The following is a 24291-nucleotide window of genomic DNA, read 5'->3' as shown; positions in this document are numbered from 1 at the left end:
TCCAGCACTTCAATCACACCTTGATTTAAAACCCACTGTGATGGTGTACAGAGGCAAAATTACAAAATTGGTTTCATTGTGCAAATAGTTATGGACCTAACTGTAAAGGCTGCCTCTTAAAATCAAGAGATCCAGTTCTCTGAGCTCAACAAATAAAGGAGCATGTTTTTCAAGAACTGCCGTTTTCTCACACTTATGTATTTTGAAGTTATTGGACTTTATTTATTTAAGAAGAATTTCAGAAGCATTTACTGGGAAACAAATTGTGAAACCAAAAGCTGAAATTAAAAAAACGTCCAGCTGAGCACTATACAATACTCACCTTGTGTATAAAAAGTGCAATATGTTTTAAAGCCGAGCCATTCCTCAGTGCTATATTTTTTTCTCAGCTCCTCCTGCCTTTCACAGACAAATGCACATTGACAGATTTCCTTATGGCAGCTGCCACTAAGGCCAGCTTTCGTTGGCCAAGCAGCAGTTTGGGGGATAAACCTTTTGCTTGAGGGCATCTTGGTGGTTTTTTGGATACAAGTGTTTCTCCTTCATTTTCCCCGTTCACATTTTCCGAGACTGTGTGACGATATGAACCACTGAGCTCGTAGTCAAGCTTCTCCAACATCTTAGGGTGGGTACACTCTAGGATTATTCGGCTGAATTACAGTAAAACCATGTTTGACCATTCTAGGGAAAAATCCTGATCCAAAGCTTAAGTCAGGGATGACAGTTGGCACTATAAAGCAGTGTGAGGTGATATTCACTTTTCATGTGTTAAAGAGGGAATATTATGGAAGATGTGACTTTTTGTATTTTTATATTTGAATGTTGAATAAGGGACTAGTTTATTATAAAAGTGCTCTTTGAAGCATTTGGCTCTTCCATGATAAATTACAGGACACCTATGGTGTTCAGAAATGTAAACATAAAACATACAAATAACAGTTGTTTCTCAGTATTACTGGAAACAAAAAGCTAGATAAAACACTAATAACAATGTATGGTAGAGAGGGATGAGCATGACCGCATCCTACTTAATCAGTAGTAATAGCAGTACCTTCATCCAGGAGATGGGGTATAGCCGAAGCCAGCATTAACCCTCTCAGGCTCAAATTAAATTTTTCTTGCTAATGCACAAAAGAATACCTGCAGTGGTACTTCTGAGTAAAACAAACTCATAAAATATGTATGTGGGGTAATCAGGTTGTTAGCTTTTAACTGTTGCAAATCTGCAACGCCTGTCTTGAGAGGGTTAATGGAACTTGAGGATGCATCTGCATCCATTCAAAGCTGAAACACTGCTACAGGCTGGCGTCTGACATAAAAGAAATATAGACGGCTTCAAACAGACACTCAGCCATGCTGAGTATGAGTCACACATCCAGAGCACACACAGCCATATGCACACTCATACAGATGGCAGACAGAAAGAGTGTGAAGATGCAGACACTTGGATACAGTCTTTATTGGATTCACAAAGCCATGTTTCTATGTTATTGCTGTCTAGACGAGGACAGGAGAAAAGACCGTGTCCCTCTATTGTTCAGGTCAGTCACAGGACATAAATAAGTCCACAGATTTGGCTTCTCTGATTGTGAGAGGGCCGATGTTATCCACTGGAAACCGGCATGTGCAACCTGCTTTTACATGATTTATGATACAAATTAAAGCTGCACTCACATATTTATCCGTTAGACATCAGCAGAGTAAGTCACACACCTCAGCTGAAATGTGTGGGGATAACACTTGGGGGGAAAAAAAGAAGAAGAAAAAAGTAAATTCAGTCATCGCTCCAGTCATCGCCAAAGAGGAAGACTCGCTTTTATTTTTCAAATGCTTTTTTCCACAAGCTGGGGTTAAATAAGCTGATTTGAATGACGTAATGTGCCACCCTTTTGGCTTAGGTTTTTCATCCTTAACAACTTCCTGCATGAATAGATGCAATCATAAAGTCCTTGAAAATCTTTACAGTGAAAGCTCTCTTCCTCCAAGCTAATATTCATAAATGTTTCTGATGTGACTCCGTCTTGCCTGGTGATGCGTATTGATTCTACACCTCAGTTACCTCATAATTGGTAAAGGGGATCTGTGTTTACTGGAAATTTCATGTCAAAGTTTGAGTGTGTTCTTTGGAAGTGCCTTATTCAGTTATAAACCCTCCATCAGTACGGTCGGTGGCGTAAGAACCAGCCACGTTAGCTCCCTGACTTCTCGTTTCTTATGCCACTTCTATGCCTCTCCCTAATTTCTTTTTCTTAGCCTGCTCTACTTGCACTGTATTTGGCCGTGAATCCAGGAAAAGACAATATTATTTTTACATATGGTAGGGCTGTTGTACTAACTGTTATAAACAAAAAAGGCCTTAAAAATAAAAGCAGGTAACAAAATACAATGCGATGTATGAAGTCTGTCAATAGCATGTCTTCCTGCAACCTTAAAACTTTCATCCGTGCCCGAGAAACAGCCCACAACTGAGTTTATTTGCACTTTTTATATATATCATTTGTTGCCATTTGTCTCCGTTCACTCCTTTTCCTCCAAGAAGCATTTATTTTATAACGTTAGCCATTCTAACCACATCTGTACAAGCCATTAGGAACCAATTTTCTTAGCTTATCCTACTTATCAGTACTTTTTGAAAATTTGTCACTTTTTTTTAAGGCTTCACCCTGGTCCCTCACAAGTGCATTTATCTTGTTGTTTATGTGGACAACGCTGTACTAGCAACCCTAAGGGCTTAAATACAATCACGTCCATAGTAGATACCTCTGTGCTATTCTCAAAAGCCTCCAGTTTGCACATAGTAAAACGGGAAATGTTAGTAAAAAGGTTCCTTTTAAGCTTGAACTTCACTATTGCTGGAACCCAGAGTTTATATTGCTACAGTAGAAGTTGGGAAACGTGTGGTTTAAATAACTTGAGAGGTGACACATTGCTGTAGAAGTAATTTGAAATATTGTGTTGTTTTTGCTCCAACTACCTATTCCAGTCAGACTATACTGGCATGCAAAAGAGAATTCTTATAGTTCTGAGCGATTACTGGGGAATCCCGCCCCCAGAATGTGTATCTGCAGTGTGTTGACAGAGACGCTGCCATGCAAAATGCATCCACAGTGATGCACCAATCAGAATCAAAAAATACTGTTGTGGAGTATAGGGCTCTGCAGTTAATACAATTTTCCAGTTATTATTTTCACTTCTGATGAGTATGAAAATAAAACATACAAGATAAAAGAAATGACAGTGCAGCGCTTCATTTTGCAGTGATGCTCTTGATTTGTCTTGTGTTATAAATCTGGCCCAGCGTTTGTCTTTACAGCAGCGCGCTTTCACCCTGCCAGACTGGGGTACAAGCCAAGATGGTGGAAAGAGTGCCTTTGAATTATCAGTTATTTATATTTCAAGGAAATTGACAGTTAAAGCATCTTTGTAAAGTCAACTCTCAACCGGTGAGCCATGTTTTCCTTCAGGGGCTTCCAAAGAATTGTGTCACAACTTACAGATACGCAACTTATGTTAGAAAATGTCTATCTTATTGTAAAATATAGCATGTAGGCAAGTGAAGCGAGGAGTTAATAACGACTGGAACAGGGAATTCTACACTTGTGTGCCTTGTGCACAACATCTGTTACAAAGATAAAAAGGTTTTAATGGGCAACCTCTAAACATGAAAAATGATCCTGATGGGCAGTCAAATTAAAATGGATATCTCTGTGACCTCTGGTGACCGCCACAGAAAGCAATTAACTACTCATATTATCTGTTAGAAACAGAATCAAATTTGAGGAAATCCCTGAACATTAGTGGCACTTTTTGTTTTGGTTAAAACACTATTTCTGTTTTAATCTTCCATCTGAATATGGGGTGATAGCGCCATTAAAATCCGTCAGTATAATATGGCTAAGGGTAAACTAATATAGGGAATAGCCCTCCTCCCTCTAAATATTATTTACTCTCCCGATCAGGAATGGATGTGTTTAAATCATTGACTTCAGACTCAGGCTCAAGCCTCTAGATGGCACACCAATGCAGAGGCAGTGTTCACAAAGACGTCAGCACAGCACTAATGGGTCAAACCAGATGTGAAAAATAAGATAATCACAGATCGTAAGAGATTTTGCATAAACTATTAAAACACTAGAAAGTCTAGTTTTAATACAACCAAACGTTGACACAGTGATAGAGTGACAGAGAATTAGTATACTGTATACTCTATACTGAAGGCACATCCATTTTAACTTGTGCCTGAAGTAATGGTAAAGTAATTAAGGTGATACTTCTATGATATTTGTTAAGAAGGATAAGGATGGTAAGGAACTGACCTGGTTTCATTTAAGCTATGTGGCACCAAAGCCCGAAACTCAGCCTGCTAAACTTTTTTTTTTTTTTTTTTTTTGCAAAATGATGCAAGACAGTGTTTTGAAAGGGTGGGAATAAATAGTGACATATTTGCAATATGATGTTCTTGTTTCTCAGCTATGTTTCTTGTCGATCTCCCTGGGAGTTCTTTAAAAAAAAGTGAAGCACAAACAAAGAAGGGAAAAGAAAAATCTTACTAGTGCCTCTTTTTTTGGCTAAACACAGACAGTTTGGTTTCCATCATCACATTTGTACCATTCCTGCATTATCTTCTCAGCTGCTAATTTCAGTCGCTTGTCCTTAAATCACAGTTGTGCTGATGTGACACTTTTTTTGTGAGCGCGTTCATAAGCGTAGCACTGTGCTTCCCGCAACCCTCGCACAAATGCACACACACTTGGTGCTAATTAAAAACCTGTGAGTCTGTGTGTTGCGTCACTTCTGTGTGACACCTGATTTTGTGGCATGAAAAAAAAAATCTCAGAGGGCATGGCAGACTGGAACAATTACAGGACTGACAGGAACATGCGCACACAAAAACAGAAGAGATTGTCTGAAAATGTGGAAAGTCTCTCTGAGAGACGCAGATACAAAAAAAGAGAAGACAACGAGGAAAGAATAAGACACAAGCTGGAGGAGAGAGAAACCAGACAGCAGCAGGACTAAGGGTTACACAGCAATGATGTCACCTCACGCTAGCACTGTTGGACTCAGAAATGGATTAGCCATTTGATCTTTGCCCTTATTTTAGTTCCAGTTTCCTCCTTCTAGCTTAACCAGCCAGCTTATTGGGATAAATAACACAGGGATGCTCCACGGCTTTGCTTACATCTATTATCACATGTCTCGTACTTCTACATACCTATCCTCTTTCCTCATGTCGCCCTTTTTTATGCGATCAGAGCTAGTGGTATCCCCCTCCCCTGTTTATGTGACAGCTCCATCATTGGTTGAGACCAAGAATGCACCCCAATGCGTCGATAAGCCCTCGTTCAAAGAGATTGAATTATATGGAGATAAAGGGTGTCCTTGAGCATGGTTGCAGATAACAGATTGGAGTGACACAGCTGACTCTCTTTGTTTTGTTAATTAAAGATGACCTCATCGCTAAAAATGGACGCTGTGCACCTCCTCGTCACGAGCTTCGCCATCAGCAGATTGCAGATTGCAGGCAGGGGGCCAAGGGCTTTCTGCAGTCCCTTTCCCTTTTTGCTTCCTTTCCCATTTTGCCTCTTCACACACATATTGTTAGTCTCTCTGTCTTCGCCACAGGTCTCTCCATCTCTCATTAATTACAACAATCATTCAATGTCCCCAAACTCTCGCTAATGGAAGTGCACTGGAATTATGGAATTATTACTAAGACAAGATAAGGATGCTGCCTCTCAGTTCCTTCCTTTTCATTCATCATTGTTTGTTGCAGCCTGTTTTGTCCCCATTATTTATAATGAGATATTTGTCTGTTTGACACAGTTTGTGCCTGGGCTTGATCTTTGTTGAATTTGGTGGCGACGAAAAAATCAATTTTAAAATGCATTTATGCATTAAATTAGGATTGATTAGTTGTTTTTGCAAATTTGGGGCATATGCAGGCACAAAATGGTAGAAATAAATATGCACTCTGAATAGAAACCCATGCTTATCAAGGAAAGACTACAAGCAAGCCTGCTGAGATTTTTTTGCAGCTATTATAATCACTGACTGGACAATTTGGTTACCATCGTGTTTGTGCTCCAAATAAAGTCAAGCTATAGGCCCTGAGTCTGTTTATATTTACATGTAAATTTACAGGTAAACTGACATCATTTACAGTATGCATTATCTAAATGTGATATAAAACACTATAAAATTGTGTAAGATATTCTTTATACAAAGGTTTTTTTAAAATCAGTGTTGTAATTTCAATATTGACACAATATTGACAAAATGAGAGGGAAATGCTGATTTAGGTGGGTAATTGTTTTTGTTGGACTGTATGGTGTTATATAGGAAGAGACACAGTAGAAAGCTAACATTCTGAGAAAGAGGAGCATGAAGGAGAATCATGGTTTTGATTCCCATCTTGCAACAAAAAAATATCGTTAAAGAGAAAGGCAAGATAACTACTTAAAGGAAGGAAAGCTCAATGACCTGGAACAATAAACAATGTTTAATCTACACACCGAACTTATGCAGATGAAATGGCTAGAAGTAGAGCTGAGAGTGTCATGACGCAAGAGCTGGAAAAAAAAAAGAAATGGCAACTTATTAAGTCCGTTTAAAGCAAGAAAATTGCAATTAAATGTATCACTGTCGTAGCCAACACACCCCACCCTGAATAGACACCAAGACAGTTCCTGTTAGGGTTGTTAATAGCACAAGACTGTCCTACTAAGACAAGTGAAGAACCTGAGCGGGATGAACATCTCAAAAAAAGAAAAACACTGCTATTGGGAGACAAACTTAATGAAACAAAATAAGATACACTGATCATGGAAAATAAATTGTTAAAGCGATGATACAAATAAATGGAACCCCTGTGGAAGCCAAAGTATTGATGGTAAAATAACTCAGTCTTGGACTTGGATCAATGCCAGTGACATCATGGGATATTTATATCTGGGAAATTGGATGTTAGTGGCTTGTGTGAATATTAGTTGTGATTGTGTAGAGGAGTAAATCAAAATTATTATGTATACTTTGTTGTTCCCTATTAATTCCATACATTGTGTACGTTTAGCAGTATAGGGACACATACAAAGCAGTTTATGTGCTATAAAAAAAGTTATAAGAATTATAAATAGGTCATTCAAACACTTACACATCAAGCTCACACATCAAGCTTCATTCACAATAGAAAATATTCCCTCTTTTTGTTCCATTGCCCGTGTTGCCTTTTGAGAATAAAAAGGAAAAAAAGGAAAAAAAAAGTTTAAATTGTCATTCATCTCTACTCTAAAAATATTTCCATTTTTTATGTATACTCAGTCAAATCTCACTAAGCGTCAATGTCCAGAAACACAATGCCCATGCTGGCCACTGTGTTTGCTGACACAAGTGGTTTTAGTTTAATGCCTGCCTACACAAGTCTCCTCACAGTGTTGTACAACAGCACTAGTTGATGCCATGAGTTCACACTATTCTCCTTGTCAGGTAAAAGATGGCACTGCAAATCAATTCTTCAAACAGTGCAGCACAACAACCAAACAGCCTGTCAGTACTGACACCTCTTGTCTTAATTCAGATTCAGCAGGAGGGCCAAAAGGACAAAGCAAAGCCAAAAGCAATAAAAATGACCAGACGTGGTACAGATGGCCCTACGAGGCCATTAGTCTGTAAGAAAGCAACCCCTTCTGAGCCAATTTCTTGCTATGTAGAAAAGGTAAGGTAAGGTCACTGCCTAACAGATTTTAATTCACGGGTAGTCATAGCCAGTGTGCCACATCGTTCTGAAAAGGAAACAAACAAAAATAAAGAATCTGATAAACATCCAGAGCACGTGATATCGCATATCTTTAATAGCTCAAGTCAGATCAAATTTTTTCAACAGTAGGAAGTCAAGGTTTGTGTACATGAAACAATTTTCAGTTTGCATGCCACTTTGTCATCTAGCTGTAACCTCATTTGACCTTCTCCCTATAAGAGCTGCCTTTAACAGAACTGTATAACTATGGCAGGCAGGATGACAGTGCAATTAAACATTTAAATTAATCCTAAAGGAGGATCAAATAATTAATTAATCGGTTTTGTCATTACATCTGCTAAACTTGTTTCTTCATGCTTTCATTCATACCCATATGTTATTTTACATTTAAATATGATATCTTATCTTTGATTAAACTATGGCCTGGGTGAAAACTCAATTATTATTAGCTGGAGGGAAGTTGATTAATTTCAGATAACTGTAAAGCTCTGACGTAATGCTCTTTTTACTCTTGCAAATGAATGTGTTATCAAGATGTAAGCATTCCACTGAGTTTGTCCATAGGATTAGTTCCTGCTCAGCAACAATATGTCATCTCAGCAGACAATGCTTTCAAGAAATAACTTAAATGAGGAAGAAAAGCTTCAGCGAATAGTGTGTTGTGCAGGTTATATTCACTTTGACAAAGCAACACTGTGATTGTAGAAAACATGAATCATATTGAGCAACAATTCCAGTAAAATGAAACGTCACCAGTCTCATTAAAAGAAAAAAAAAGAATTGCATCTGAGATGCTGCAGCTTCCTCTGTGAGGGAAACCAGGACCTGTTCTTGGAGCCAGATCAGGAAGACAAGCTTGCTAACAGCTTTTTTTTTATCTGTTTAAAAATATTTTTTTTAAAAGGTAGTGTGTTAGGTGGAGTGGTACCAACTAATTTTATTTGGGCTCACCTCTATACAAGGGTTCTGGAACCTAACCGCTGCGAGGGGCTGGACTCTATCCTTATCCAGATTTTACATATAATGAGAGGAACCGGGGAGTTTGTGGGGATACTAACAAGCCCCTGGCTGGCTGAGTGCTGCAGTCATGGAATTTGCACTGGAGCGTGAGAGGGTCACCTCTGCGTGACTGAGTCACAGAGAGCAAGGCTCTGGATGGCAAGGCGATTCTGGATGGGATCTTGGATAATGTACTGGAAGAGAGGTCATTTGTAGGAATGGCCTGACCTAAAGCAGAGCACAAGTTTAAATTTTACCAAAGCACTTAGCCCATTGGTCAGTGATTGGACACAAGGTTGAAGAGATTAGCAGAGCTGAACAACTAGTGGTGAGTTGGATCAGATGGCAGGAAAGACTGCTGGACAGAAATGGTAAACCCTGCAGTTACTGAACAGTTAATTGCATCCCAGGGGAGATGGGGGACATAGCATCTGAGTTGGCCATCTTCAAAGACTCAGTTGCAGAAACGCTCATTTAGGAGCTGTGGTCAGAAGGTCATAGCTGCCTGCCATAGAAGGCAACCATTGGTTGTGAAGAAGGCTGGTTGGGCTGGATGACTCCTGAAGCAGTAGTTAAATACTGGAGTGCAGTTATTGTGGTGGCACCCAGATATGGAGACGCTGGAGCAGGTCACACTTAGTTTATATAGTTAGTTAGTTAGTTAGGCACCTAAATTTTATGGTATATGCAGAACAGATTGTAGGACAAAGACAGTTTTTTCTAGTTTTACTAGTTTTGCCTTTGGACATAGAGTCAATGTGTAACAGTGGTGCAGAACTTTAGCTTTAATTCAGTGGGTTTAACAAGAACGATTATATTAACTTTTGAAGAATTACTGACATTTTTATACTTAGTATCGCCTTGCAGCAAACTTCAGTTGCTGCTTGTTTGTGCGTCCCTTTCAGTTTTTTATCTCACAAACCATACTGTTACTTTTGCAGTATGCTTTGGGTCATCATCCATTCACACTGTGAAATGCTGTCTGATCAGTTTTGCTATGTACAATTTAGCATTTATCCTGATAGTTCTCTCAGCAGCCACATCATCAATAAACACGAGTGACCCAGTTCCACTGAGAGCCATTCATGGCCACGCCATTACATTCCCTGCACCATGTTTGACAGATAATGCGGTATGATTCAGATCATGAGTGTTTCTCTCCTTCATACTTTTGTCTTCCCATCTGGTGCAAGTTAATCTTGGTTTCATCTGGCCAGAACGTTTTGCAGAACTGTGCAGACCATTTTAGATGTTTTTTGGCAAAGTCGAATCCATGTAACCAGTGGTTTGCACCTTGTTGTAAACCATTTGTATTTCCATTCATAAAGGCTTAGTTGTGTAATTGTTTTTCTTAACCATGGAAATAATTCTCTCATCATGCACTTTAGTTGTCTTCTGTGGTCTTTCAAACTTTTTAGTGTTGCTGAGTTAGCCGGTTCAGATTTTTTTTTCTTCCTGGACATTCCTAAAATTTTTGTTATCTCTCCCATAGATTATTTTTGATTTTCTACCCTTATTAATCCCTACCCTACTTACACCAATATATCCTTGCAATGAAAAGCTATACTATTCAAATTCAGCACTTTGAAGCAACTACTTATACTTGTTTAATAAAAAAGTGCTTTAGTGTTATTACTCACTTGTATGTAAGTGAATAAGTTCATTTATCAATTCCAATTACATTTTTTCTTCTTCTGATACTTTCAAATTTCCTCCTTGAAGAAAAAATATCTAAACATATCTAATCCATAAACCAGCTCACCTTGACGATTTGCATATACATTCTCATTCAAATAAAAACATATACAGAAAGACAAATACAGCTAATGGCTAAAGCAGTTAGACTGTGCATGAATTAGAAACTCTATGTGAAAGGCTATGTCTGCCATAACAGAATGGCAAGTTTGGTTTAAAGACAGAAAACCCCCACATGTCCCGTTCCACATGTGCACACATTTCCACATCCAAGTTCAGAAGATGCACATAAACGTGAATATAAAGTCCATAGTACATGTGTAGATTTTCTCTGCATACACATTTACTCCTTTATAATACCACAGTTATGTTTTTGTGTGCTGCAATTATTTTTGTTATTGTGTCTTCCACTTGCTGTTACTTATGCTTTCCGTGAAGGAAGGACCTCTTTGATTCTCTTTTCCTCTTTTGCCCTCCCTACCTCCTCCTTTTTGTGTTGTTACGTGCCAAAGTTTTCTGAGAGGGGTATTCCTTGTTTTGTTTTGTTTTTTTCAGAGACTTTGCGCCAGCCTGGGTCAGGAACTGTTTCTGTTGTGGCGCAGCAAAGCTCTTTGAGACATTGTATATGATATCGGTCTGTACAAATAAACTTATCATGACTTGTTTGCAACTACATCATAGTTACAAGGCCAGGATGTGTTTGAATCAGAGTGGTTCTTTTGTACACTGTCAGTCAGCCCAAGACGTCACTTTCCCATGATTTGCTGTTATTTGTTCTTCTCTCTGCTTACTAAAAAGGTCACCTGGCATTTACCATGAGGTTTTAATCGCCATGTAAGCTGGAGAACACGCAAAATGGCTTTTACCGTAATAGAATTTCAGGGGCCTTAATTTTTGCCAGCTGTGAGCTGTTTGGCTTCGGTATTGACAGAAATGTTGACGGACCACAGGCCTACCCATGAGGAACCCTCATAACAATAAATGCTGCTTCTGGGTGTGCTCACATTTCTTATTCTATTGTTAATGGATTGGATTTTGATTATCTTTACCTAATTCTGATATGAAATCACTTATAAGATATCCCCTTTTAAGCTATCGCATTTGAAAGTCTTGAGTAGAAATCAAAAACACGCATAGACACAGCCAAACATGTGCGCCAATATGTGTGCCAATAGCTTGTAAAAAAAACTTCCACTTTAGCAGTTGAGTCATACATCATTTTGCACGTGTGAACATATTCAGTTAATCAGCCCATTCTCCACTCCTAGGGATGCATACACACACAAACCCTCCTCACGTTTCCTCTCCTGTGATACCAGATGAAAATAGACATGCACATCTTCTCCATACTCTCTAAAACAGAAGGTGGTATGCAAGGGGTTACCAAAGTACACATGCTTGACCCCAATCCTGCACTATGTGTTATGGCAGCAAATTATTCTTCTTGTAGATTTTGGTAATGATCTCTAGAAAATTGTGTTTCAAAACTAGTATGCTAACTTATGTTGATATTGTGAGGCCAAGTTCTAAAACACAAATGTGTATTTTAAGTTCTTTTCAACTCTTTTGTAAGTGGACTGGTATTTATATAGCACGTGCTCTTACTGATGCTCAAAGCGTGTTAGAAGGAATTTAGAGTTGCTTTCAAGGTAGAGATCAGGCACGGTAATCTGTCTTTATTATTCTGAACAAAATCTGAATGCTTTCAATTTTTGTTAGCTCTGCTTTTTTATAGTTGCATGGTGTGAGCAAAATTTCAGAGTACTCCTCACCACTCTCAAGGTGCCAGAACTGTCAGTGTTCCTATGAAGGATCAGTCTAAAGGACTAGGTTGTGTTGTGCTGTGCTGCATAAATTGTATTGTAAATTAGTAGGGAAAGAGGGTAGGTTCATTGGTTTAACAATTTGTTGTAAGAGTAATTAAAATATTTATTAGTTATGTAATACCCACTATGGTCTTTGGTGACTCTTTGAATTGATAATTGTATAATAATTTGTCGTTTTGATCAGCTAATTAATACCAAATGCTGCTACTTAAATATACGTTCTGTACCGTATGTCCAGTAATACCTTACTAAATCATTAATTAACGTAAACCGAGCACATCCTTAGACTGTCCAAGGAAGCCAGTGTAGCTGGAGGAAACCCATGCAGGCACATGGAGAACTTAAAGTGTTAAGAAAACTCACTTGTGCATCTCTAATACAAGATAAGTGAGTTATGAATTGATGGCAGTTACTGGGTAATCTACTACAGCTCTTTCATTTAATCCTTTCATCTATTTTTACTTGTCACTATTTAATTTATGCAAAAATCATGTCCTAGAAGGTTTGTGTGAATATGCTATTTCAAATCTTCAGAGAGATACTTTTGTTGTCTGTCAAGTTTTTGAAAGTGCCGTTTAAACCAAGCAAATAAAAAAAACAAGAATTTTGTCTTAGCAACAAACAATAACTTACTTGTCAGAGACTAAGCTCTCAGTTTGTCAGTCGCCCTGTCACTTGATTTTTGCAAGTCAGAATAATAATAATAAAAATAAAAATGACAAATCTCCCCAACTTCTCCAAAAACTTCTGAAGTATACTTTAGTGGCGTTTCAACTTTTTGATTTACCCTGATCATCAAAACATCCACTGACGACATCATTCTTCTCCACGACCACATCCAAAATCATAAAACATAATCATAAAACTCACTGCCTTTTTTCTTGTACAGCCTCGCTCTTTACTAGTTCTCTCCTGATCTTTTTTTTCTTTTTTTCTTTTACTGAACATTTGTGCATGCTGTGTTTTTTGTATTATTTTTAATTTTTTTAGACTCTGTGATGGAACAGATTTGGTATTTGGTATTATTTGAGTTTTTTTATTGTTGAAAGTTGCTTAAGGTGAAAGATAAAGTTTAATTTCTATTTGAACTGTGCGCTACAGGACATACCACCAACATCCCTGAGATGTTGTTTTGAACAAAACTGATACCAGTATTCACAACTTACTTTCAGCCTCACGTGGACTTTAACAACAATATAAATTAACACAGTTTGAGAGTGATGTTTAGAAAGGTAAGACCTTTGGAGGAGTAATCCTGTAATAGTGCTGGAATGTGTTTGGGGGCAACCTCCTATACACAGAGCTCTTTCTGTGAAAAGGTCAAATCATTCATTCGTGCAGTTCTTTTTCCTCTTCCTTGCAACCTTTTCTTACCATCCCCTTGTGCCCCACCAGCCAGACTCTCTGTGTTTATAATTTGGCACACGTATCATAAGCTAAAATTAAGCTGCCCTTTACCTCATGTAGAAATAGTTTAAAATCCAACTATTTGAGAGCTTTTAAACCACAGTAGTTTGACAGGTCTCGCCTTTTTTCCATCACCCCCATGAGTACTGGAAACTGATGTTGTGTATGCCTGTGTCTAAATGAACAATTGTGCATTGCTTTTCTTGCACAGCTTGTGAAGTAAGCTGTTTTTGAGACACCACTGTGTTCAAGGAGGTGTCAGTGTAATAGCAGCATGTACAATAAGTCAAAATGTGTATGAAATCCTGTTCTCTTTACAGTTCTGTAATGTAATGTGAATGGGTTCCTGACAGTAAAAAGTCCCATTTGTTATGGCCTCGGCTTGAGCAGGCAGAGGTGAAACAACATCATTCAAATTGCACAGTTACAAGAGCTCCATGCCTAAATGTAGAAATCCATTCATGACTAAGCTCGTGTTTTGCACTGTTGTTTTTCTTATGTTAAAACATGTGGTGGAACCAAAACATGTGGGATTGTTTCGCAATAGATGGAACAATAGATAAAATGCAATGTTGAAAGATACGTTTGCAATTGTTCATTTTTTCCCCCCTCAAAATATTTAATAGTAAAACAGGCCAAATAACATTTCCAAAGTGACCTTTTTGTAAGAACCTTTCTTTGGTTCAGACTTCAATTCGTGCTTTCATTGTTTTCCCTTTCCTTCCAATGTTATCTCTTTATAAGGTGAGGTCCTGAGCTTGATGGATGATCTGTTTTCTGGTTTGGGTTCATCCTGTGTTGTTGCTGGGAGGAGGAGTGGAGACCATCCCCACTCTGTGCTATATTCAGTGGTCTTCAAGTGCCTGGAACCCGACAGCCTCTACAAGTAAGTCTCTTCTTTGCCCTCTGCCTCATTGAACTACACCAAGTCAATGGTGTTTGTCACTGCCTCTTAAGATCAGTGGGCAGAAACATATTCTCTCAATGGCCCTAAAAAATTAGAATTTTACAATGAAGGCCACCATGACAATGAAAATCAAGTTTAGATTGTTTGCTGCTCCATTATTCACCAAGAGCCAAGAGGTAGCTCCACATCCTCTATGCAAATGTACAAAACACTACCCTACAATATACAATACCAGTCGAGCATTTGGAAACACCTTCTGATTTAATGTTTTGTTTTTTTTAATTTTCATAACTCTTTAAATTGTAGATTATCACTGAAGGCATCAAAACTATGGAGCAGTTCGAGTATGGAGTTGAAGCAATGTCCAAACAAAAAGCAGTTCAAAAAGAGTTATAACGAAATGATCTTCATGAGTGATAAAGAAAAGGAAATTATTGAAATTCAGTCAATGTCTCTGTTTAGGAAATTTTATTTATGCTCATTGAAACTGGAGGTATTGGTGTGGAGGTAAAGTTATAGGATCACAAAAACATAAGGATATGATGTGGTGTCTATATTATATTAGAAATCTGTTCGTCATTATTACTGCAGATTATATCAGTAAGGAAGCTGATTAAATATAGACTGATAACTTATGGCAAAGAGTGGGATTAAATAAGTGTGTACTTCTTCCCACTCCTTTTCGTTATGTAACTGAATCACTACAGGTGAAGTAATATTGAAATATATTAGCTTCAATTTGTATCTTTTTTCTTCTTCTTTTATTTGCTAAATGAACTTTGTATATTGTTTACATAATCCAAACTATGAATGAACACGTATGGAATTATGTAAAAGTGTTAAATAGCTCAAAACATGTTTTATATGCTAGATTCTTTAAAGAAGAATCCCAAACCATTTCGATTGGGTTTAGGACTGTGGAGGCCAGGCCATTTGGCGCAGCACTCCATCACTCTCCTTCTTGGTCAAATAGCTCTTACACAGCCTAGAGGTGTGTTTGGGGTCATTGTCCCGTTTGACAAATAAATATTCACCTTTTCTGCACCGCACAAAGACACGGTGGGTGGAACCAAAGATCTCAGATTTCGACTCATCAGACCAAAGCACAGATTTCCCCCTGGTCTAATGTCCATTCCTTGTGTTTCTTAGAACAACAAAGCTCTTCTGCTTGTTGCTTTTCCTTAGTAGTGGTTTCTTTGCAGCTATTTGACCATAAAGGCCTGATTCATGCATTATTAGTGTCCTCTGAACAGTTGATGTGGAGATGTGTCTGCTACCGGAACGCTGTGTGGCATTTATCTGAGGTGCTGCTAACTTGCGATTTCCGAGGCTGATGACTTGGATGAATTTATCGCCAGTAGCAGAGGTGACTCTTGGTCTTCCTTTCCTCATGTGAGCCAGTTTTGTTGTAGTGTTTGATGGTTTTTGTGAATGCACTTGGGGACACATTCAAAGTTCTTGAAGTAATGATAGACTGCCGTTCCTCTTTACTCTTTACTGTACTAACCTGACTTCTGCACAACACAACTGATGGTCCGAACCCCATTAATAAGGCAAGAAATTCCACAAATGAACCCTGACAAGGCACCCTGACAGGTGACTACATCATGAAGCTCATCGAGAGAAGGCCAAGGGCTTGCAGCGCTGTCAAAAAAGCAAATGGTGGCTACTTTCAGGAATCTAATAATCTAAGCTTATTCAGCCTGTTTTCATCCACAGGGTGTCAAATATGGCTTCTGTCAAAAAGCTATTTTTCTGTGTTTCATAGATAACTACAAGGTGTACTGTGTGACTCATGCTTGAAAAAGACCCCTGTAGTGTCAAAGTTTCACACACTTGATAGGATCATTTTTCACCATTTAGGTTTAAAGTAACCAGTAACCTTGTATTTCTTAGTACCTTAACTAAACCAAAAAACTTTGAATACTTAAACATAACCAGACAGTGAGTGAAAGAAATTTTAAGGCTGGTTCAACTTTCCAAATGTAACATGAGTCACAGTCTCCTGGTTGTATGTCTGTGCAAGTTCTTAGTCATCCAGATCATTTTAGTCCTAAATGCTTGAATATGTTTCAAGATGTTTGAAGACATTTCACTTCTAATCTGAGAGGCTTCCTCAGCTCCAAAAACTGATGGGGAGTTCCAAGTAATTCATCCATTATAATTTTGTCCTCTTTGGAGGTGATCCTGAGAGTTATTTACTCCCCAGTCATCATGTGAATCGTGAGGGGTCACATGAGCCAAGGTGTGAATTAAGCCATTGGTTATTGCAGTCACAGGAATCAAGGTGTGAATCCACTGATGATGCCATAGCCCTGACACTACACACTGCCCTGTTACACCTGGAGAAGAGAGACACGTATGTGAGGATGCTGTTTGTAGATTACAGCTCAGCATTCAATACCATCGTTCCCTCGAAGCTGGACAGGAAACTGCAGGATCTAGGACTGAGCAGCTCCCTCTGCAGCTGGATCCTTAGCTTCCTGTCTGACAGACGCCAGGTGGTCAGACTGGGCAGCATCACCTCATCCCCCATCACACTGAACACTGGTGCTCCACAGGGGTGTGTACTGAGCCCTCTCCTGTACTCACTCTACACCTACGACTGCACAGCCACTAACAGCTCCAACATCATTGTGAAGTTTGCGGACGACACTACAGTGGTGGGTCTTATCACCAACGGTGATGAGACGGCTTACAGGGAGGAGGTCAGCGCCCTGACCCACTGGTGTCAAGACAACCATCTCACCCTCAACATCGCAAAGACAAAGGAGTTGATAGTGGACTTCCGGAGGTGCAGAGAAGTACACACCCCCATCACCATCAACGGCGCTGCTGTGGAGAGAGTGAGCAGCTTCCGGTTCCTTGGCGTACACCTGGCTGAGGATCTTACGTGGTCAGTACACACAAACAAAACAGTGAAGAAGGCGCAGCAGCGCCTCTTCTTTCTCAGGAGACTGAAAAGATTCGGCATGAGCCCCCGCATCCTCAGGACCTTCTATCACTGTGCCATTGAGAGCATCCTCACTGGATGCATCACCACCTGGTATGGCAACAGCACCGCCTACAACTGCAAAGCTCTCCAGCGAGTAGTGCGGTGCTCTGAACGGATAATTGGAGGTGAGCTTCCCTCCCTCCAAGACATCTACAGGAAGCGCTGCCTGAGGAAAGCGGGGAGGATCATCAAGGACTCCAGTCACCCCAGCCATAAACTGTTCAGACTGCTTCCATCAGGAAGGAGGTTCTGCAGCATCCGGTCCCGTACCAGCAGACTGAGAGACAGCTTTTTCCATCAGGCCATCAGACTGCTGAACACGTCATAGACACCTCAGCTTCACTACTGGAACTTCAACATTATGCACTCCACACTGTATATAAATGCCACTTGTTTTGCACATATTCAACTCTGTATATTTTATATATTTTATTATTATTATTATTATTTTATTTTATTTTTTTACTATTTAATTTGTAAAAATGTGTATACACACACACACACACACACACACACACACACACACACACGTAGGAAAATATTTAGTATACACATCCAGAAATGCATACACTATTATATATTGTACATATATTTATTAGTTTCAGGTTGGCCATTCTTGTATTTTGCTCGTTTGTGTTGTTGTGTTTGCACATCTCTGTTGCTTGTGGGGCTCGCACACAAGAATTTCACTCGCATGTGCTGTGCCAGTGTGCCTGCACATGTGATGTGACAATAAAAAGTGATTTGATTTGATTTGATTTGATTTGATTTGATTTGAATCCTTTGTAAGCCATTGCCTCACTGTGCCATTGTGTGAGATATTAAGGGTCACATGTTCGAGGTGTGAGTAGGGGTTGAAATGCCTGGGAAGTGATCTCAAGACTGCCTTTCAAGTAGCTGATAGTTGGTGTTGGAGGCCACCTCTTATGTTCAATAATAGTTGTTCCCAGTGGACAAAGTTGGCCTCCTCTATTTCTCACTCAAATCATTTGTCTCCTTGGTCCAAACTTTGGAACTTTTCAAACCTTGAAAGTGTGTATTTTTTGTCCTTTGAATGCACATGAAGGAGAAAGGACACTTTGTGCTGAGGATTGTTATCTCTCGACGTGAAATATTGCTGCAGCCTTGTGTTTAAGCACCACCATCACGTCACCTCGGCACTCACACACCTGGACAAAAATGACTCATATGTTCGAATGCTGTTCATAGATTTCAGTTCAGCATTCAACACCATAATCCCCCAACAGCTCACTCAAAAACTGGTCCAGCTGGGGCTCAACACCTCACTGTGCAACTGGCTGTTGGATTTCCTCACCGGAAGACCTCAAGCAGTACGGGTCGGCAGTAATACATCCAGCACCATCATTTTAAACACGGGGGCCCCGCAGGGATGTGTGCTGAGCCCCCTCCTCTTCACTCTGCTGACCCATGACTGCACTCCATCATACAGCTCCAACCTCTTCATCAAGTTTGCGGACGACACAACGGTGGTGGGTCTCATTAGCAACAGGGATGAGACCGACTACAGAAGTGAGGTGAGACGCCTGGCCACGTGGTGTGCTGACAACAATCTCTCTCTGAATGTGGAGAAGACGAAGGAGATTGTTGTGGACTTCAGGAGAATGCACACCCAACATGCTCCTCTGACCATTGACGGAGCGTCTGTGGAGAGAGTGAGCAGCACCAAGTTCTTGGGTGTGCACATCACAGAGGATCTCTCCTGGACGTACAACACCACAGCACTGGCCAAGAAATCACAGCAGCGTCTCTTCTTTCTCCGCAAACTAAGAGGAGCAGGAGCACCAGCCCCCATCATGTACACTTTCTACAGAGGCACCATCGAGAGCATCCTGTCGAGCTGCATCACTGTGTGGTTTGGAACCTGCAATGCGTCCTGTCATAGAACCCTCCAACGCATAGTGAGAGCTGCAGAGAGGATCATTGGTGTCTCTCTCCCCTCCCTCCAGGACATTTACAGCACCCGTCTCACTAAAAAAGCCCTTTGCATAGCGGCTGATCCCATGCACCCAATGCAAAGCTTCTTCAAGCTGCTGCCGTCGGGGAGGAGACTGCGGAGTCTCCAGGCCAGGACCAGCAGGCTGAAGGACAGCTTCATCCATCAGGCTGTCAGGAAGCTTAACTCCCTCCCGATTCTGCCCCCTCTCCCCTCTCTCCTCCACGGTCCTACTGAACTCTGTCACACACACACACACACACACACACACACACACACACACACACACACACACACACACACACACACACTCTAACTCACTCACTGACCTGCACCAGTTACCAGTCACTTTGTGGAGCATTGGACTGCCACTACCTCATAAGACTTTGTTGTTACACTATCTCTTACCGTACATTACCAAATCTCCATTTGCACTATTTGCCCATTTGCACTACTCTGCCTGGTTTGCACTCAATGTCATTTACTCATTATATTGTATATTGTATAGCTTTCTTGTTATATGTAAAAATTGTATTGTATTTATTTATTTAAATTTTACTTTTTAATTATTTTACTTGCATTTTTAATCACTCTTATATTTAAATGTTCATTTGCTATTTTATCTAGGGATTGAGAGTAACGTAGTTTCTATTCTCTGTATGTCCTGTACATGTGGCAGAATTGACAATAAAGCTGACTTTGACTTTGACCTCACCTCACATATCCTGTCTTCTTTTTTTCTGCCCAACCGGTCACAGCCACCCCTCCCTGAGCCTGGTTCTGCTCGAGGTTTCTTCCTGTTTAAAGGGAATTTTTCCTTCCCACTGTCGCCAAAGTGCTTGCTCATAGGGGGCTGTTGGATTTTTTCTCTGTATGTATTATTGTAGGGTCTACCTTACACTATAAAGTGCCTTGAGGCGACTACTGTTGTGATTTGGTGCTGTATAATTAAAATTGAATTGGAGCCTATCCCAGCTGCCATAGAGTGAGAGGGGAGGCACACAGGCCACCAGTCTGTCACATTGAGACAGACTAAAGTTTATGACAGTTCAATTAGAGAAAAACTGAACAAGTTTTTTTGAACACCTCAGGCCACGGTTGTCTGGCCCTAATGCACAGTGCCGCTTTTGGTGAAAAACAATATTACTAGTCATTCAAGGTAGTCGAGGTCTGATGAAAAAGGCCTGTTTTTTAACCATTTGATCTGGGCATATATCTAAAAAAAACAAAAAAAAATACAAATTAAACTCGCACGTTACAGTGCTCCAGTCAAACTCTAGAAGTCAACCCAATTGAAATGCTGTGGAATGACCTTAAATAAAGAGTTATGCATAAAAGAATGCCTGCAGATCTTAATAAACTGAATCAATGCTGTAAATAAGGGAGGGAAGAAAATTTCTCTGCAACAAAGTGAGAGACTGATAAGGTCACACAGAAGCAATTTCTTCAAGTTATTGCTGCTAAAGGTGGTTTGTCAAGCTACTGAAGCATGGGGTTTGGTTAGTTTCACAGGACTGCATATAGTCCTGTAAGCTCAGCTAACACTGATTTAAAGGTTATTATAAGTTGTCATTATTAAAATTCAAACATCATCAGAGATTGCAGTATGTCACCAAGAGAGCATACTCATTTAAATTTGTATGTCATTCTCTGGCACATTTCTGGGTTTCAAATCATAATTTATTGCAACTAAATCGATTTGTCTCATTTTTATGATGTTAATTTTTTTCCATTACCATAGAGTTTAAAAACCTTCCATTAAGCACTATGTTGTGATTATATTTTCAGCTTAACAAAACAACAATAGGCAAATACCAGCAACTCCACATCCTCCCCGGATAGGGCACACTTCCTACTACATATATTATTTTTTGTTTTAGTGGGTACATTTTTGTTACTTTCTCCTCAGCAACAGCTGGACTGACTTAACCAGGGTTGCATACTTATTGTCAACACTGCAGATGCTTCCATTCTGTAATGTTCTCAGTCACGATCAGAGGTTTTAAGAAACAGCATTTTTAAATTCAAAGAACAAATTCAACACAATTGCAGTAGTAATTTTGCAGTACCTGAGCATCTAAGATTAAACAAAATTTAGTTAAAACTGCATCTCAGCAATTTTGCTCTTATTATTTTTCTGTAGGTAGAAATGTGTAGTAAAAGTGATTATTTAATTTATTATTTTTATATTATTTTGAATACTGTAGCTTTACCAATAGCACTTAACCAGAGAGTGGTTTGTTCATGGTGTAATCAAGAGTCATGGTGCCCTGGTGTCTTGTCTTCACTAATCAATAAACTAATCAATTATCTGTGCTCTATGCACATTAATATAAACCCACTTTGTTAGGTACAACTGCTCATTAGGGCAAATATGTAATCAGCTAATCAAATGGCAGCAGCTCAGTAGATTTAGGCATGTAGACATGGCCACGATGATCTGCTGAAGTTGAAACCAAGCATCAGAATGAGGAAGAAAGGTGATTTACTTAGAACATGGCACGGTTGTTGGCGAACCTTGAAGCAGATGGTCTACAGCAGCAGAAGACCGCACTGGTTGGCACATCTGTGTGCCCATCTTCTGATAGTTGCTTTCAGCAGGATAGTGGGCCATGTAGCAAAGTTCATCTTATTAAATCATCTTAAACTGCTTATTTGAACAATGAGTTTTCTGTATTTAAACAGCCTCCATTGTCACCAGATCCCAATCTAACAGAGCACCTTTGGGATGTAGTGGAAAGGGAGATTCACATCACGGATGTGATCGTGTCAATATAGAGATTGACAGACCACGTGACTTTCGCGCATTGCATGCCGTGAACTCGTGGCAAAACAATCCAAGTACCGCATCAAATGCAAGCATTTGCAGCACCGCAAAACGTTCATTCTTCGGTTCCAATAAATTCTTGCTTTTTCTTTGCCCTCAAAAAGGTATGTACAAAACGAAGGAGAACAATGCCGGTCCGTACAAAGACAGACTTGATGAAAAGTCAAAGAAAAGATACGAGGAAAAAAATCAAACCAGTGAAAGGGTTACACCCTTACGAGCACACAGAGGGACAAAATACGTTAGCGTGCTGCCCAACTTTCACCACGCTCAGATTTATAATTTTACGTTCTTGGAGTGAGTGCATACACTCATGAAGTTTAATAACTTCAGGTCACTGCAACAAGCCCAGGAACAGTTTACCGATGGATGGGTACAGGACCTTGAAATGTACCGTGAAAGTAAAGACCATCGTACGTATCATAAGTTTACCAGTCTCATAATATTGTATGCTGTAATCACACTGGACAATTAGTGATACAAAACAACTGTTTTATCCTGTGAATAAAAGTATATGTTTTTGTCAATGTACCATAATAACAGAAGCGAAACGCAATATTGTGTCAGGACAATTCACTATTTATGCACAATAAACAAAGGAGCATAGCGCGACAATTTCTGTTCAGCGCCAGACTTGCTTGTAACCTATATCACTAATTATGTTAAGAAAAATGACGCATTAACTACAACAGCAGACTGACCTGTGTGGGAATGCTTGGAGCAGACTAACCTGTGAGCTGGAGTGTTCTGGGATGTTATATTTGTTCTTTGAATGGCTGCAGTCCAGGCCACCCGTCGCCTCTTTGTTACTTCGGAAACACGGCTCGAACAATTTCTCTTCAACGACGTAATCCGATAACAACCGATCTCTTTACCCGTCGGCTTCCCGTGGCTGTCAGTTAATAATACAACAGCTTCTTGCCATTTTTTGTGTTTCTTTTTATCGCTGTATAACTGATTTCAATTGAAAGCCTGCGTGCGCTAGTACCTCTTGCCACGAGTTCCCAGAATTCTTTGCGGTTTTACCCCTGAGTGACGTCACATTTTCAATCTCTATGGACCAAAATCTCTGAGGAAGATTTCCGGAACCTTGTTGAATCTGTACCACAAAGAATTAATACAATTCTGAAGGCAGATGGGGTTCTAACCAGGTACTAACAACATGTGCTTATTAAAGAGGCTGGTGGATTTATATATAATTCAGCCTCTAAAGCTACAATAAAGTCCCACTCTCCTGTGGGGTAAAAAAAATTCATGAACCAAGTTTTTTTGGAGAGCTGATTAAAAACAGAGTTAAGTAAGAATCTGTGAGGACAACAATAATGTTTATCTGTAGAAGTCCTGCTTCCACTAACAAACACCAATATTAAGGGCCCAAGCAGTTTACTTTGTAACACTGGTATCTTTGCTTAGACATTCTCAGCAGTGTTGTTTTTCTGTGATAAGAGCACAGCTTACGTCTGAATTACGTCTGAGGACACTTTTTTTGCAGGCAACTCCACTTGTCTTAATCAAGGCCCTGATAAGACCTCTAATGGTATTGGCTTTATACTTGATCATTACCAAGGCTTCTAGGGCCCTAATGTTTCATTGCAGACTAAAATGCTCTACAAAAAGTTGGAGCCACATTCCAGAAAATGTAATTTCAGAAAACAAACAATGTACTGGATAATCTAACATTATTTATGTGAAAACTCATTGATACCAAAAAGTCAGATAGTAAAAGTCGCATGTGTTCAGCCAGACTTTATTTGTCCGGGTAGAAAATCATTCTTTATAATGTCTAAATTTACTTGTTGGGCTTTCAGCTTTCGTCACCATGTACTACCTTCAAACGTCTATGTTGTGTTTGTTTATGCAAGTAAGTGGGCTAATCAAAATGCTATCTTCTGTATACAGAGTGGGGTGAGACTTTAATGAGCTGG

At 39.6% G+C, this 24291-nt stretch overlaps 1 protein-coding gene across 1 annotated transcript in view; it reads left to right on the top strand.

Annotated features, from left to right (window-relative positions):
- The window catches only part of astn2 (astrotactin 2), a 303516-nt gene that overhangs the window by 252712 nt on the left and 26513 nt on the right, over positions 1-24291 (top strand). Inside the window, exon 20 of the mRNA XM_012916877.3 lies at positions 14428-14569. Within this exon, the coding sequence (XP_012772331.2) occupies positions 14428-14569 (142 nt within the window). The remainder of the gene's footprint in view (positions 1-14427; positions 14570-24291) is intronic.

This window comes from Maylandia zebra, linkage group LG7, assembly GCF_041146795.1.
Source record: "Maylandia zebra isolate NMK-2024a linkage group LG7, Mzebra_GT3a, whole genome shotgun sequence".
Taxonomy (NCBI): Eukaryota; Metazoa; Chordata; class Actinopteri; order Cichliformes; family Cichlidae; genus Maylandia; species Maylandia zebra.
The sequence above is the reverse complement of the archived record's forward strand: the minus strand, read 5'-3'. Positions and strand labels throughout refer to the sequence as shown.